At 42.4% G+C, this 14,809-nt stretch overlaps 1 protein-coding gene across 7 annotated transcripts in view; it reads right to left on the bottom strand.

Moving 5' to 3' along the window:
- The window catches only part of MCF2L2 (MCF.2 cell line derived transforming sequence-like 2), a 159,565-nt gene that overhangs the window by 124,698 nt on the left and 20,058 nt on the right, over nt 1-14,809 (bottom strand). For 3 of the 7 annotated variants that reach the window (XM_040073950.2, XM_040073954.2, XM_040073951.2), the window contains exon 1: nt 13,651-14,197. The exons of 2 other annotated variants lie outside the window; for them this stretch is intronic. In XM_040073950.2, the coding sequence (XP_039929884.1) occupies nt 13,651-13,792 (142 nt within the window). In that variant the 5' untranslated portion in view covers nt 13,793-14,197. Of the gene's footprint in view, nt 1-13,650; nt 14,198-14,809 lie in introns of those variants that run through there. 2 more of the 7 variants (XM_040073956.2, XM_040073957.2) reach the window with 1 other exon arrangement.

Here is a 14,809-nt window from a genome sequence, read left to right as displayed (position 1 = left end):
TCGAGCAAAACAGAAATTCCACCATCCACCCAACCCCTATTTAGCTTGCTCTAAACATAGCTTGGTTTCTGGTTTCTAAATAACCTTTTTATTTAAGATTATTTTTGTGATGTAAGGATAAGCAAAAGAAACAAGAACTGCAGAGTGCCAGTTCTCATAAAATTCCCTGCCTGGGCAAGACAAACTGCATGGGATTTGCTGTACAACCCACACTCAGGAGGAGATGTTCAGATGATGAGAAAGGCGGTACCAAACACATTCGGTGACTAGGAGTCACACATTCAATAAGTCAGTACAGTTCACACACTGACATGCTGGGAAAAGAAATTGCAGCAGAATAAACAAGCAGGAGACTGAGAAAATCTGAGAAAACAAGGGAAGGTGCCTGAGGAGCCCAAACAGCAAATCAGATCCTGTGGCTATGAAATGTCAGCAGTTGTAGCCGCAACACTCAAGGTCCCATTTGCCCATTTTTATCTTTCTCCAGGAGAGTGCTTAAAGGTAGTTACTCCGCAACATGGAAGAATTTGTAACACCATCACAGCACAGAACTTGCAGTAAAAGTCCCAGTTCGTGGAAACATGATTACCTGGGGCTACTGGAAGAAGTTTTTAATCTTTTACTAGAAGAAAAGCTTGAAAAAAAATCTTAAAAGCAAACGAAAAGACACAAGTCTGGGTCTGTTTCAAAGCTATGACATTTGCCTAGCATCAGTGAGCATTAAGCATTTATATCTTCCACTAGCTTTATCCCAGGGAGCTCTGAAGCTTCTCTGGTCTGTACTGCAAGCCAGAAGGCAGCAGGAAATGCTGTTCACCCTCCTGGACAGAAGCAAGGTACCATTTTTCTGTGGGACTGATACTGCAGCTGAGAAACCCCTTCTTCAGGGTGACATGAGCTGGTATTGAGCTGACAGCTACAGGTTCATAGACAGTTCAGGAAAACTTATTGATGATAGGCACATTTTAACACTACATGGGGTCAAGGAGAAGGTTTCAGGAAGCTGAAGAGCTGCAGGAACTTGATAACTATCTTGTTTCATTGCACCTCTTGCTAATATCTACAGAGGAGATAGGACAACTCCTGGTCACTTCAGAGCAATCCCATCTCATGATAAAATCTGTATAGGCATGCAACTCTAGATCCTATCACAACATACACCAGCCAAGTGTCTGGAACATATCTATTTTGGGAAATTTGACTCAGACATTTCCCATTTCCCACCTTCTGTGCGATTGCTCTTGTGGTCTTCACTTTTTTTTTTTTTTTTTTCCTCTCCTTTTGGAAGAGGCAGTTATTCATAGGCTCTAAAATTTAAAAAAGGAAAATTTAATTGCTTGGTGTTACATGAAACAACGCAAATCCCCTACACAGGTCATCAAAGATGAACATATAAATATACCATACAGTTCTTCATTACTTGAATTAATTGAATTTGTCAGGACAATTTAAATATGAATAAAGATGTGATAAAAGAGGAAAAAAAATAAAAGAAAGAAGTCAGTTCATCTGCTTTTGGTTCTCCACTTAAACTGCTATAAATTCAATTCCTAGTAGAGGTTAGTTTCAACACAATGAAGAATTAGGCCTTACAGTTTTGCTTCCCAAGGTTTTCTACCAAGGGGGAGAAAAAGAAAAGCAATTACTCTAGCCATCTGTCTGGCACAGCTCCTCCTCCTTCCCAGCTCTCTAGGGAGGCTCACTGCAACTGTGCCATCTGATCCTCAAGGGGAAAGCCATTCAGTTTTGCTTCATAATTCCTCATTCAAAAATGAAACCTGCTTGGGCTTGCACACACACACTTGCTTATTCTGTGTCTCACCCAGCTGTACGTGCTCCCACAGCAGGTCTGGAGGAGCTACACCAACAGCAGATGATTAAAAGCAACAAAGAATATCCTCTTGTTCTTTCCTCTTTTCTCTGAGCAGACACAAACTAGTTTGCATGCTAACGGCAACTAATTGTTTCCAACGGTGCTGGAAAGGTGACCTGCAGGAGTGAGGGACTGGACTGCACCGAGCAGATTGGCACAGCAGTGCCTGTTGCTCCACCAAGGACAACTAAAGGCCACCAGCCACAAGAGGACACTGGGGCTTCTTTGTTTTTAAGTGGCCGAAGGCTACAGCTGCCTGCCCTTCTGCTGACTGCAGGAGAGGATGGCTTCAATCCCTCATCTGAAGTCACTGCTCTTGGAATAATGGGTTACAAATTTCCAGAGGAAAGTTCATTTCTTTTTAATGACAGCCTAATATGTAATTCACAGAGAAGGAAGACAGCTGGGAGTGAAAGAAATTATTTTCAAAAATAATAGAGTACATCAGCCTACATCTACTTTGTGCAAGCTCTGTCAAATGTTATGCTCAGAGCTTTCATAATTGTTTGGAGGAAAATCAGAGTGTTGATGTGATGGAAAAGGGTCAGACAAGGTTAAGAATGAGGCCAGATATTTCTTGGCCAGATATTTAATTTTAAGAACATGAAAGGACACCCCACGTTAGGTGCTCTTATGCTCCTTAAAAAGTACCAAAACGCAAATTCAGTTTGAAAGCTGCAGAATTCCTGCAGTTCAAAACTTCTCCTAGGTCCTGAGTCTGCTTTGTTTGTCACCAACAAGAGCAAAGTCTAGCAGAGCTAGGTTAGATTTCAAGAATGAAATACACTAAGGAAACAAATTTGCACATTTCACTGATAAGGCTTAAGCAGGCTAAAGAATTTGAAAATATTTTGTCCCACCAGAATTCTCAGTTCAAGTCTTTAAGCAAAACATTTCCCTTACTGAAGATCAAAAAGAACTTCAAGGTTATTACATCAGAGAAAGAATCTCAGTTTGGATTCCTTTGTAAAAATTTCTATTTATTTTTATTTCTCACCATTTTTACCACTTGTTTACTTTCTGAAAAGGTTTGCTTATTCTCTCAGCCCAGGCAGACAAACAGTGAGGTCAGTTACTGATACAAGCTGCTGTGCTACAGACTGTGTTAAAGAGGAATTAAAAATACACCTATAAACAGAAAGGAAATCCCAACCTTTCTCTTATTCTTCTGCACATTTCTGACACCTCTATTTTTGCTAACCCATGTTGAGTCAACCAAAAACTAAGCCAGGAATAAAGTTATTGTAAATAAGGTGAAGCAATGAATTCCTTAGTGGTTGCTTTTGATCTGGGTTAATTCTCTGCAAAGCTGTTTGAAGGGTGCAAGTGCTGGTAATGCATAGGAGGGGTGGGGGGTGGCAAAGCCACAGCTGCCCCTTAGAGGAGAGAATCAGACTTGGGTCAGCTTAGAGCAAAAGCCAAAATGAAGCACAGGTGACTGGTATCAACTTTTCTCTCAGATCAATTTTTCGCCAAGCATGACTGCAAAACCTACAGAGTGTTTGTTTAAATGCAATTTCTCATTAAAGCCAAGTTTCATAGCAAAGTTTGGTAGCCGTCTTCCAAAGACTTCTAAAATATTTAAGTAACTCTTGTTCATGTTTGGAAGTGTCTGTTTAAGCTGGTGGATTTTTAGTTGCATCAGCAACCCCGTTTTGAGTACATTAAGGTAATAGAAATCTGGAGAAGCAAGGTTCGGAGCAAGATTCCATCTTGAGGGCTGCACTGCCAACATGTTCCAATTCCTTGAGAAGGGAACAGATTGAGGCCATGGCGTGGAAGGAACTGCCTCGCAAACTTTCCCTAACAATCTCTGTGAAAGGTTAGAAATGTACCTTTGTCTGAAGAGCTGAAAAACCTGCGAGTCCCAGTGTCTACCTGGGCAGAACCTGAACTGGTGCCTGATGTGATTTTCTATCACGCAGCAGATCTGCTCTGAAGTTTTCTCCTGTCATTACACTGAGCTGTGATTCATATTTCCAAGGCATTCTGTGCAACTTAATAACGGAGGTACATCTTTACCTGAGCCTGGCTCTGCAGGCACATATTTCTGCTGATTTTAAGTCTTTGAGGGAAGATTGTTCAAATTCTTTGGATCGCTACATTTTTCAATTAATCTCATTTACTAAATTTGATGCTCATTTTACCATAAAATTACAAGACTGGAGAGGTCACAGATGGAAAAGACCTGTTTAGAGTCTGTGTTTTCCTGTGCTTCAGGAATGGTTACAGGCTTTAATAAGCTGTTTTTACAGGCAGGCACAGTACACATTAGGAGTCTACTGTGGTTGACCTATAAGGGGAAAGAAAGTAGAGCTGTTCATATAAAAAACTGAAATCTTTCCCTCCCAAATGGAAATGCACCCTCTAGGCATTATGTCAGCTTTCTAAGCCCATGTCAAAATGTTTTGGAATACACTTTCCTAGATGAAGAAACAGATTTTTCTGCTTTTTCCATTTAACCACTTCCTCAAAAACAGTCTTTGGATGTTCTTGTTTGACTGAGGGTTTTTTTTATTATTATTATTATTTTTAAAGAAGTCTTAAAATTGGTTGGTAAATCAAAAAATAATTAAAATCTTTCTTCTGCACAGGTAAATTGTCATTTTGAATTTCTGTTGGCACATTCTGCAAAAACACATTGGTGTGTACAAATTTATACTTGTAGTCCTACTTGAAGGATTTCAATGATTATTTACTGTCGGAATGCACCGTACGTTTATGCACACATCTAGGAATCCTCTGTTAATAATCCCCATAAAAGCTAAATTTACAAACTAATATAAAATTCTCAAAGCACTCTCCACTGTTCAGTACAGGTGACTTCCTGCTCCAGCCTATTATGAAGATACTTCTTACAATACTGCTGTAAATCCTAAGAGGTAGATAAGAAATTATTAACAAATCTTCATTCTAAATTATGAATTATCCATAATCAGAAAAAAGATTTAAAGAACCACACAATACCACACCATTTGCTCAGCAAGATGTTGCTTGATTTCACAGACCGTCCCCCTGGTGGGGAGATGCTACACCCTGCTATCCACAAAACCGAAACTTCCCTAATAAAAGGCATTAAAGGCAAAGGTCTAATCTCAGCATTCAAGAAATAAACCCAGATTTATAGCAGCATGGGACAGCCTCTTGCCTAGTGCCCCAGTAGTAAAAACTTCTTCAAAGTTTCTGATTTTTGCCAGAGAAAAGTTAATTCATCTTCTTCCCAAAATCTGGCCTTCACAACAATGCTGGATTGCTAGAACACAAATTCCTGCTCGGAGAAAAGAACAAAAGAGCATTTCCATAATGTCATGCTAAAAACCATCACAAATAACAAAACCCACATGTGGCAAACTGCAAAGCTAAAATATGCTCACTACAATGCATGGACACTGAGCTAATCAAGAGATACAGCAGACTTCATTCCTTTCTCCCAGAGCTCGCCAGCAGACAGTCTCATAGCTGAAACTGTATCTTAGAAAAATTCTAGCCACTGGCTCTGCCCTGAACTATTGCATCCAGCAAAATAATTTCAGAGCCTATTCACAGAATTTCTGAGCTCAGGAGCTGAAGGACTGGTTGCTTGCTCACTGCTGAACAGAGGCCAGTTAGCTCAAAAATATTTCCCTGGTTACTGTCATTGGAGACAAAGAGTGAGCCACAGCAGCCACCACCGCTGCCAGCAGCACTCTGAATGTATCTCCGGGACAAATACTGCTCACAGCCGACCTCTCTGCCCAAGAGAGCTCCCAGCCACCCTCCTGCAGCCTTCCCCAAGCTGTCAGCAGCAGCTCAGCTCAGATGCCCACTAGAAAAAGCAACAGAAGGATTCTAAGAGTGATGCCTCCCCTTCAGCCCCTGCAGACACTCACGAGCCCGTGCCCTTCTTGGTGAGGCAGCCTGGCTTCTCGGCAGTCCCGCCGTGGCAATGAGTTCACCCAGGCAGAGGGGAGGGATGGAGAGAGGCAGCGCTCTGTGGAAGCGATCCTGGATCCAACCAACGGTGCACCAAGGAGCTGACGCTCTCCTGGAGGAGTCTGCACAAATTGCTTAGTAACAGCTTCGAGGCAAACCACAGCAGAGACCTCTGGCTCTCACCATGCCCAGGCTTTAACCCTGCCCGAGGTACAGCTGCCGCTCCCTGCCTGGACAGCTCTCCACTCAGGCCCCTCCAAAGGGACACCCTGGAGGCATTCACAGCTTGGCACAAACAATAAAAGTACAGCCCAACAAGCAACAAAACAGACTCACTTGCTCAGACTGAGGCATGGAAAGGGCTTTCATTAAAATAACTTTAAATAGTAGGGTATTCAGGGCCAAGGGAAACCAGCAGTGCTGCTGTGAATTGCTGTCTCGTAGTACGATCCCGAAGGCACACCCAGAACATAGTGCTGTCATTTAAAGACAAAGGAGAAGTCTGCACGAGACCTGTGAATTTGGTAGGAAACATAACCTCAGGTTTTGAACAGGGGAGTAATCTCTTATACATATTTAGTTGAATGAACACTCCAGGACAGAGGTTTTCAGTGCACAAAGGGAGTATACATACAGTTTGATGAAGGTAACATCACACCTATACCAGTCTGAAGCAATACTGGGAAGCAACATTAACATTAGGTTAACTCATAAAATTTACTGTCCCTTTACTACTACAACCCCCAGCAGCTCAGTAGCTTTAGATACAAGTCACTCTTTACCCAGGCTACAGTAGCTGTCCCCTAGGATGTGTGATGAAATGGTAATATCTTGTTTGTTCCATCTCTTCAGGCTCCAAAAAGACAAGTGTCATTCATTTTATAGATAGGGGAATTGAGGCACAGGGAGAGGAACCCAGGTCATCAGCCAACCTCAGTTTTCCCCCGCTGTAAATTGAGGAGCAGACCAAAGTTGATTGTACAGACAGGCTACTGGACAGTGGATCTGTCTTAAGGATAATACACCCATTATTTCCATCCTTCTCCCATCAGCTAACCAACACAAATTGTGATAATGCTTATAGTATAGCATGAGGAAACTAACAGGATTTTCTACATAGTTACAAATAAATGCCAGATCTAAGCAGAGCATCACCGTGATTGGTAAAGATACACCTGAGAGCTTGACACCTGTAGCTTTACAGACAGACCCTACTTGGTGGATGAAGGTACATCAGGAGAATGGCAAGATGCATGGATTTTACACTGCACTGACTTTCCCAGCCTCCTCTACACTGCCTGCCAAACAAGTGAATTCACCAGCTGTAGTGGGTGTGTAATGCTACTCTCTGCTGCCTGTACCAGTATAAATGTCCACGTGTAACCAACGTACAAAATCCATCTCCCATTCCAGACATGTTTTGCTCTCCTGGGAGCTTTCCCCCCAGCTCTGCTTGTGCAGAGTGAACAGAACAGAGCCATGTTACCCACCGAGCCCAGCTCAGCCCCGGGGGAGCTGAGACAGCAGCAGAACCTGCGCACAGCTGGCTGCCCAGCCCGGTGTGGGGTAGCACACTGATCTCTCCTGGCACCATCCATCACCTTCCTGCCAGGATTGGCCTCCCTGGGAGCACAGAGGGACAAGTGGCTGGTAGATGGGTCAGATAATTACAGTCTAAAAAGCACCTTCACCCTGTCTGTAGGGATGCTGCAGAAGTAGCGGATCCAGCCGTGGAGTTAGATCGAATGCATGTGAATGTAAATTACTAACCTAATGTGGATTTGGGATATAAAGAGAGGAATGAACTCACCATGGCAGCGGCACCAAGAAATTCTTCTCAGGCTACTACATTCTTCTTGGGCAGTACTTTAAGTTTCCTAAGCTAAATTTATGTCAGACAATTTTTTCATTTGTGTAATTAGTACAGGTCATTTCAGTACACATCAGCAAAATGTCTTTGCCGAGCTGAAAAGGTTTTGTTGTGCCTCTCTCAGCAGAACAGTATTTTGTACTATCCAAATATTGTCCTACCAGCATACAAACCATGTAATACTGACATTTCAGGTTTTGTTGCTGGGAAGCAATTGTACTACACATACAAGTTTACTTAAAAAAAAATAATATTCAAGGACATGATCCTCTCTGGCTACAATACACCCCAATTTCATTGAAATAATTTGCACCATGTCAGCTTCTGTCTCCACACGTCCATGTGTTCATACCTGTGAGTGTGGGCCTCCAAAAGCTTGACAAGGAATGGCTCATACCCAAGTGTCTCTAACTCAGAGATCATCTTCCCAGATTCGTTCGCTGCAGAACCAGAGAGGACCACTAGGTTCATTGTGTTTGACTTGTTGAACACACAAGATGTTCATGGAAATTGGATTAAACCAGCATTTTAGAAAGCTCTTTAATCTTGTGTTAAAGACATCAGGCAACTGCAAATCCACTGTTTCCGCTAGAGATGGCCTAATACAAAGAAACTGGCTCGTGTTTCACTGCTCCCACTTCAGCTTACAGCCCATTGATTTTTATTGTGGTTTTGACTTGAAAATTTAAATTGCCCCCAGTTTCATCCATTCTCTGACAGACCTCACTTCCTGAGTCTAGTGGTAAAGTCAAGGGAAAATGGAACACAGTATCCCTTTACCCATTCCCATTTCACCTTAGCTTTTCCCAATGCTAGCAAATTATGATCTTACTAATTAACAGTATCCCAATTTAAAAATCAGGTCTTTGCTCCTGTAGACCTGCTCAGAGGTGCCCCCAGAAGCACACTGTCTCAAGGTAGTGACTCAGGAGTTGAGACAAGTAGCCTAAACTGAGCAATCCCCAGTTTAATGACTCATAGGCACAGGTTCTGAATATAAATAAGTCATTACTCTTGTGCAAAACAAAGATGCTGGGATGTTCCAGCTAAGAAAAAGGTGAAAAAAAAGCTTGGTCAATAATTCTTGTCTGTTGTAAAAGCATGAAGGATCTTTTTTTCCCCTTGAAAAATGGAATTAACTAATAAGATCAGAAATTTGTCCAACAAGATACTTGGCATAGTCTAAATATTCATAAAGAGCTGGCTGCTCCAATCAAGCATTTATCATTCCTTTATACTTGATCCTGAGTATTTCTAGTAGATAATGTGCAGGTAGTGAAGAAGGAAAGTCCATGTCTTAGAAAACTCACTGGTCAGGCTAATCCACAGCAAGATTCAGGTAATAAAGCAGCAGTACAATTTGTATAAAAATTAATATATTAGCACAGCAGAATTGGGTCTTTAAGTGAGGCTTGAAGCAGCAGAACTGGCTGAATTTGGAGAATAAGCTCTGTGGACATAACCAGGATGAGAGCTCTGCACAGGCGCTCTCCAACCTCCCAGCATACTCAGCACCATTCTCCCCTGAAATCTTCTCCCCAGACAGTTTACACTACAGTTTAGGTAATTTTAAAAAAGCAAACTGCACTATTATATTGTGGTAATAAGTCCCACAAGTTAACAAAACACTGCCAATTATAGCAATCTGTCTATCCATGTTTAATGCTTTTCCATTTCACTGAGTTGCTTCTTGTTCTGGTATTATGAGAGAAAGGGAAAACCACAAATACCCACAAGGCCTCTGCTATAACTTGCCCTCTGAGAATTTGTTCTCTTGATCTTTGCAGTACTACATTTCCCTCAGAATTCTTTTAAATGAAAATCAAGCAGTGCGTTCCCTATTTCTCTCAGAATAGTCTGGACTTTTCTGATTAGGTAAACAGGGTTTTAGTATTTCTCAACCACAGCAGAGCATGCTGCATATGAATGGGAACAGGCAAAAAGAAACACAAGCATCCAAGATAATCATCTTTTCTCAGAAAAACCTCTGTGGAAAACAGAATATTTTATTTCAGCTATTTTAAATGCAATGAGAGCCAGCTGAGAAAAGTTATCCCAGGTCCCCTAGGTAGCATTCTTTATTAAAGAGAAGAAGAAATACTGAAAGCAAATAGAACCAGAACAATTTTGAGCAATGCACAAGAGGGCACTGTGACTGAGTCTCAAGAGATTTAGAAATACCTTCCACTTATACTTCAGGTTTTGGTCTTCACATGAAATAGACACTTTCTCCAATAACCAGAACCTCTGTGGAAAGGTCAGACATTTGAAAAAGTAAAAGCATTTCTCATTTATTTTATTACTAAAAGTGGAGAAGCTCCAAAAAGTCCAAAAAATTTCAGACCAAATTTATATCAGATGGGATTTCCTTCCAGAGATAGCACCATAATTCCTTAACTACTCCAGAACGTCGGTCCCTTTTCCTTCATGAACAGATGGATCTGAATAATTGGTTTCAACTCCACCAGTAAGAGAGACAAAGCAGTAGGACTGAGAACAAGCTCCCACGACTGCTGGACAGACAAAACTGCAGCATACCTCTGTCCTACAGAGGACAAAAGCAGGAACATTGCTAGCATAACAGACAGGTTCCCATCCTACTGGCAAGGAGCCTCTTGCCTGGTTTTGCAGTAACAGCAAAATCCTGAAAAGCCTCAGTAATAAACTGCATATTCCTTAGTGTCTGCAAATTCACTACCCTGATTTAAGCAGCCACCAGCCTTGAGCACAGATGAAAAACACACATTTATTCCCTTAAAGATATATAGTCCACTTGCAGCTCCAAGCTCCACAGCATGCAGAGACACAGTCATAGCCAGCACAGGACCATTCATCCATGTAAAACCCCTGGAGGTGTATGATCCCATTGGAGGACTTGAGCATCACAACAAGACAGGCTAATTAGGAGCATCTGGGGACAAAGGGGCTGGTTTGGCAAGAGGTGTCCTCAAGCACTAAAAATGTGCACCAGCAGCTGGGTGACATAAATAGTCAAGTCCATGCTGAAAAGGCTTGTGAGCCACTGTCCAAGAATGATGTATTTCATGACAAGAGGCTATGCTTTGCTGTCAGCCTCAGTACGTGTTTCATGAGGAACTGAGGGCACTCCAACAATGATCAATGCACTGGAGTCCCTGCCACATCTCTGCCTGGCTTTCTGGGGGCTCCTTCCCTCTGTTCTATAACCAGCACCTCGGAGCTGCAGCTCCCAGAGTCTCAAGGTCACATAGTGGTATTCCAAATAGCACCATTTGTGCACCCAAGAGGGCCCAGAGGGCCCTTCAGCATCTGTAGGCAGCTCATATAGCCTGCTGCAGGGAGCCAGGGCTGTGGAGCTCTGAGCAGGCACCACGTGGACATAAGGAAGCTGCCCTTCAACTGGCCCCTTACAGCAGCACTTTCTTTTTGTGAGCATTCACTGTTATCCCTTTACCTGAACAGAAGCCTACAACCACACCTCTAAACACCCACCAGAACAATCACATTGATTCAAAAGAAATATTTGAATCACATTGATTCAAAGAAAGCCTTGAAACTTGCATGATCCAAAAACTGGAATGGCTTGGCACAACACTGCTTGCAGTGGGGTACTGCTGATAAAAGGCAGATAACCTGCAGGCTGCTGCAAGCATGTGGCCCCTATTTCTGCTGTAGTTACCTGCATGCTTTCCATATCTTCTCATTATGATATCTAATGCACAAGATAAAATTGCCACAGAATATTCAAAGGGCTCCACAGGCATGTTCTGTATGGACAAGGGGAAATTTGCTCCATATTTTGGAGTGCTTGAAGTACTGAGTAAACATCAGCCAACTGGACCTTAGCAACACTCCAGCTCGATCTTTAAACTGCAGAAAGGGTAACCCTCCTAAAGTGATGGTAAGTCAGAACATGCCACTGGGATCCTGCACTGCCATTATGTTCAGAGAAAGCCAGCCTGAGAAAAAGGCATTCAATGAGCCTTTGCTTGTAGGACTAGGTGGGGCAGACAGAATCCAAGTTCTCCAGGGCAGATAATATTTCAGTCTCTGTGTTCATGCAGCACAAACAACAAAGGGAAACTGGTCTAGTCACCAAAGTACTAATATGAAATAGTCATAACTACATCATCAGGATCCACTTTTTATGGAGGTTGGTAATTCTCACTCCTACTTTACAGATAAGAAAACACAGGCCAAAAAAACCACAAACCACAATGAACACAAGGTCAGAGTTAGTTCATAGCAGGAGAAAACAACACAGGCAGCGTTGTTTAGAACTCCTGTGCTACCTTTTCAGCTCCTTATCCCCCTTCTAACACTGTCACCACACACAGAGCTGTCCCAGTGTGTGCTCACAACTCACACAACTCCAATACCTGCAGCTGAAGGCACCTTGTCCTCAGCAATAACTGAACTTCTGCCCCTCTGGCAGCTTCACTGGCAGAATTTAATACTAAAGAAGATGTTTTCTGCTTCACAAAATGACAAGAGGCTCAGGCTGATCTGACATGCTCTCTGTTCTCTAGCAAAAAAATGATTTTCCAAGGGATTTCCGCCCGTAATACTATGCCAGGTAGTATCTCAACATGAGAGGCAGAGAAGGTGTTTCCCTGGGAACAGTAACCATGGCAAAGCCCTTCCCAGTCTCTTCCCCTCTCCACCACAGGAAGAAAAAGAACAGCAGATGCCTGAGCTCTGCCTCCAGCAGGTCCACAGGCCCACAAAGCCATAAGCAACCTGATCAAATACTCAGGAAGGAACACCAATGAATTCCACTGTCTTTTAGTGGATACCAGACGTTTCTGCCCTGCTGCACTGAACTCGGAATGCCTCAGTACAAAGAGTGCAACTGGAAACATCAGTGTGACTGAAAGGTCAGCCAAATACTACAATGCATAGGTAGGCACTGAGCCCAAAGATCAGCATGGATGGATCACCCACAGAAGCAGAGGTACAATGGACTGGCTTTGCAGTTTTCAAACCCTGACATTGTGCATTAGAGCCCTATTAAAGAAAGCATCTGCAAACCCCAGTTTGTGAGCAGTGGCTGCAGCCGATACCCTGCCTCTGGTCCACCTCTTTTTCTACAGAATATTCTTGATTTACCAGATCATATGCAACTCTCTTTGCTGAACAGCTAATCAAATCATAATAAACAATTTAACTTCCAAGTACAATCATATTGCATGCTTTTGGGAACCTTCATCATGCACTAGTAAACATGTAATAAATTTGTGGATTTGAGGTTTACTAAGTATTATTCAAGTTAAGAGGGCAAAGGAAAGGGGGCTGTTTGAAAAACCTTCCTCTCAATGACACAGAGAAAAAGTGTTCTATGATTCAGCAATCTTGATATGTGAATAGACAGTCAATAGCCTCAATTTCAACTACCTCACTCCACTTAAGAGTTAACATGCAGTTAGCACAAATTGTTAGGCACCAGTACCTTATACTAGCAACCCCCTGAGAGTGGAATACTGCCCTGTACCTGAGCTGACTCACACAGAGCACAAAAAGCTCCATTGTGCAACTTTCTGAATACAGTGAAGCCAGAATCTTTACCAGAAACCAGAGAGGAAAATATTGACCTTCCACATAGTAATTTAGGAGCACAGGGTGACAGGTTCAGCTGGGTCATGACACCCACTGCTCCAGCTCTTTACATTTATTTAAAGAAAAATACTTTCTATGCACAACAGATACCTACTCCTGACATATACAGAAAACTCAGTGTCTAACACCTGAATGAAATAAATATTTATTCAGAATGAGTCTAACATTCATTTTAACCTCCTTTAGGGCAAATCGCTGCAAATATCCCAGAAATATACAGCGAAGTCAAATGCTGCAGTCACACCTGAGTTAATACCCAAATCCAGCCAGTTGCCTTTAATTATCACTGACTCCTCAGAGAAAGCATTAAGAATATAATCTCTTTTTGCAAACTGCCTGGGGATGCAATGCAATTACCACTACGAGAAGATGCTATTTTCTTTAAAGATGCTGCACATACCTTTCTTTGCCATGTGCTCCAGTCTAACGCATCCTCCTATAAAATCATGATAAGATTTCATTTCTCCTTCTGTTATCCGGACGGCAGTGAAAGGCAGATTCCTGGGTACCTGTTGTCCACATTTCCGACACCGAGAAGCCATTGCCACAGCTCAGGAGACTCTTGTCAGGAATCTGCTCTCTGTTTGCTGGATTCCAGCCTGATTCTTCAGCCGTCAGTCCAGCCTGGTGACTTTATCCCACTTAGTTCACTCAAGGTCACCCTCGCCAGCAGGATGTTCACCATTGCAATTGGCTAAGACTTTTACAGGCTTACTGACTGTGTTTGTTTCTCCCTCCTTGCTTTCAATATCAGTTTACCTTAATCTCTCATTCAGAATGAAAGCTGTGAACCTCAGCACAGCCCATGCCCTGAATGGCTTCCTTATCATTAATTTAAAGCTGTCTTATAAACAACAATGAAAAGAGAAGATCCCAGAAGCACATTGCAAGATCACAGAATTACTCTTAATGAGCATGCCAGATATGTTCATAAAAAATTCTTCTTTGAGAAAAGCTTTTTCTTCACGATTTTTGGTCCCTTTCAGGCTCATGATTTTATGATTCTTCGTCTCTGAGAATGATTTTTTTTACTTCTGCATTTCAGCTTGGACGGTGCAAGGAGACTGCTCTGCAGAGCTGCTCAACCAATTACTCACACGTCTGGCAGTGGCACCGGGAGGCTGCAACTGTACAGAAAAGCCCTCTGCTGCTGTGCACAGTCCCTGCTCATAAGATCTGATAATCGAAATGAACAGAGTAGCAAATGGAGGACAAGGGAAATATTGCTGGCAGACGTGTTCTACTAGCTGTGCAACCCTCCAACCAATGTTTTTTAAACAAAGAAGTTGGATCCGTTAGTTAGACACCAAAATCAGATATTTGAAGCATACATTTAGAAATCCCCCTCTAAAGGGGCTGGATATTTATGTGACTTTTTTCCCATTTAACAATTGCTATAACACAAATCACTGGTTAGAGAGCCTTATGAAGAAACTAGTTATTGGGGAACTGAGTGCAGAGAGCACTCAATCCTGATACAGTGAATTAAAAAGGAGCTTTTCCTAGAATCGGCAGGGGACTGCACAGGAGATGCATAACAGGCACAAGGCCAGCACTGG

Source organism: Hirundo rustica, chromosome 10 (genome assembly GCF_015227805.2).
Source record: "Hirundo rustica isolate bHirRus1 chromosome 10, bHirRus1.pri.v3, whole genome shotgun sequence".
Lineage (NCBI taxonomy): Eukaryota > Metazoa > Chordata > Aves > Passeriformes > Hirundinidae > Hirundo > Hirundo rustica.
The sequence above is the reverse complement of the archived record's forward strand: the minus strand, read 5'-3'. Positions and strand labels throughout refer to the sequence as shown.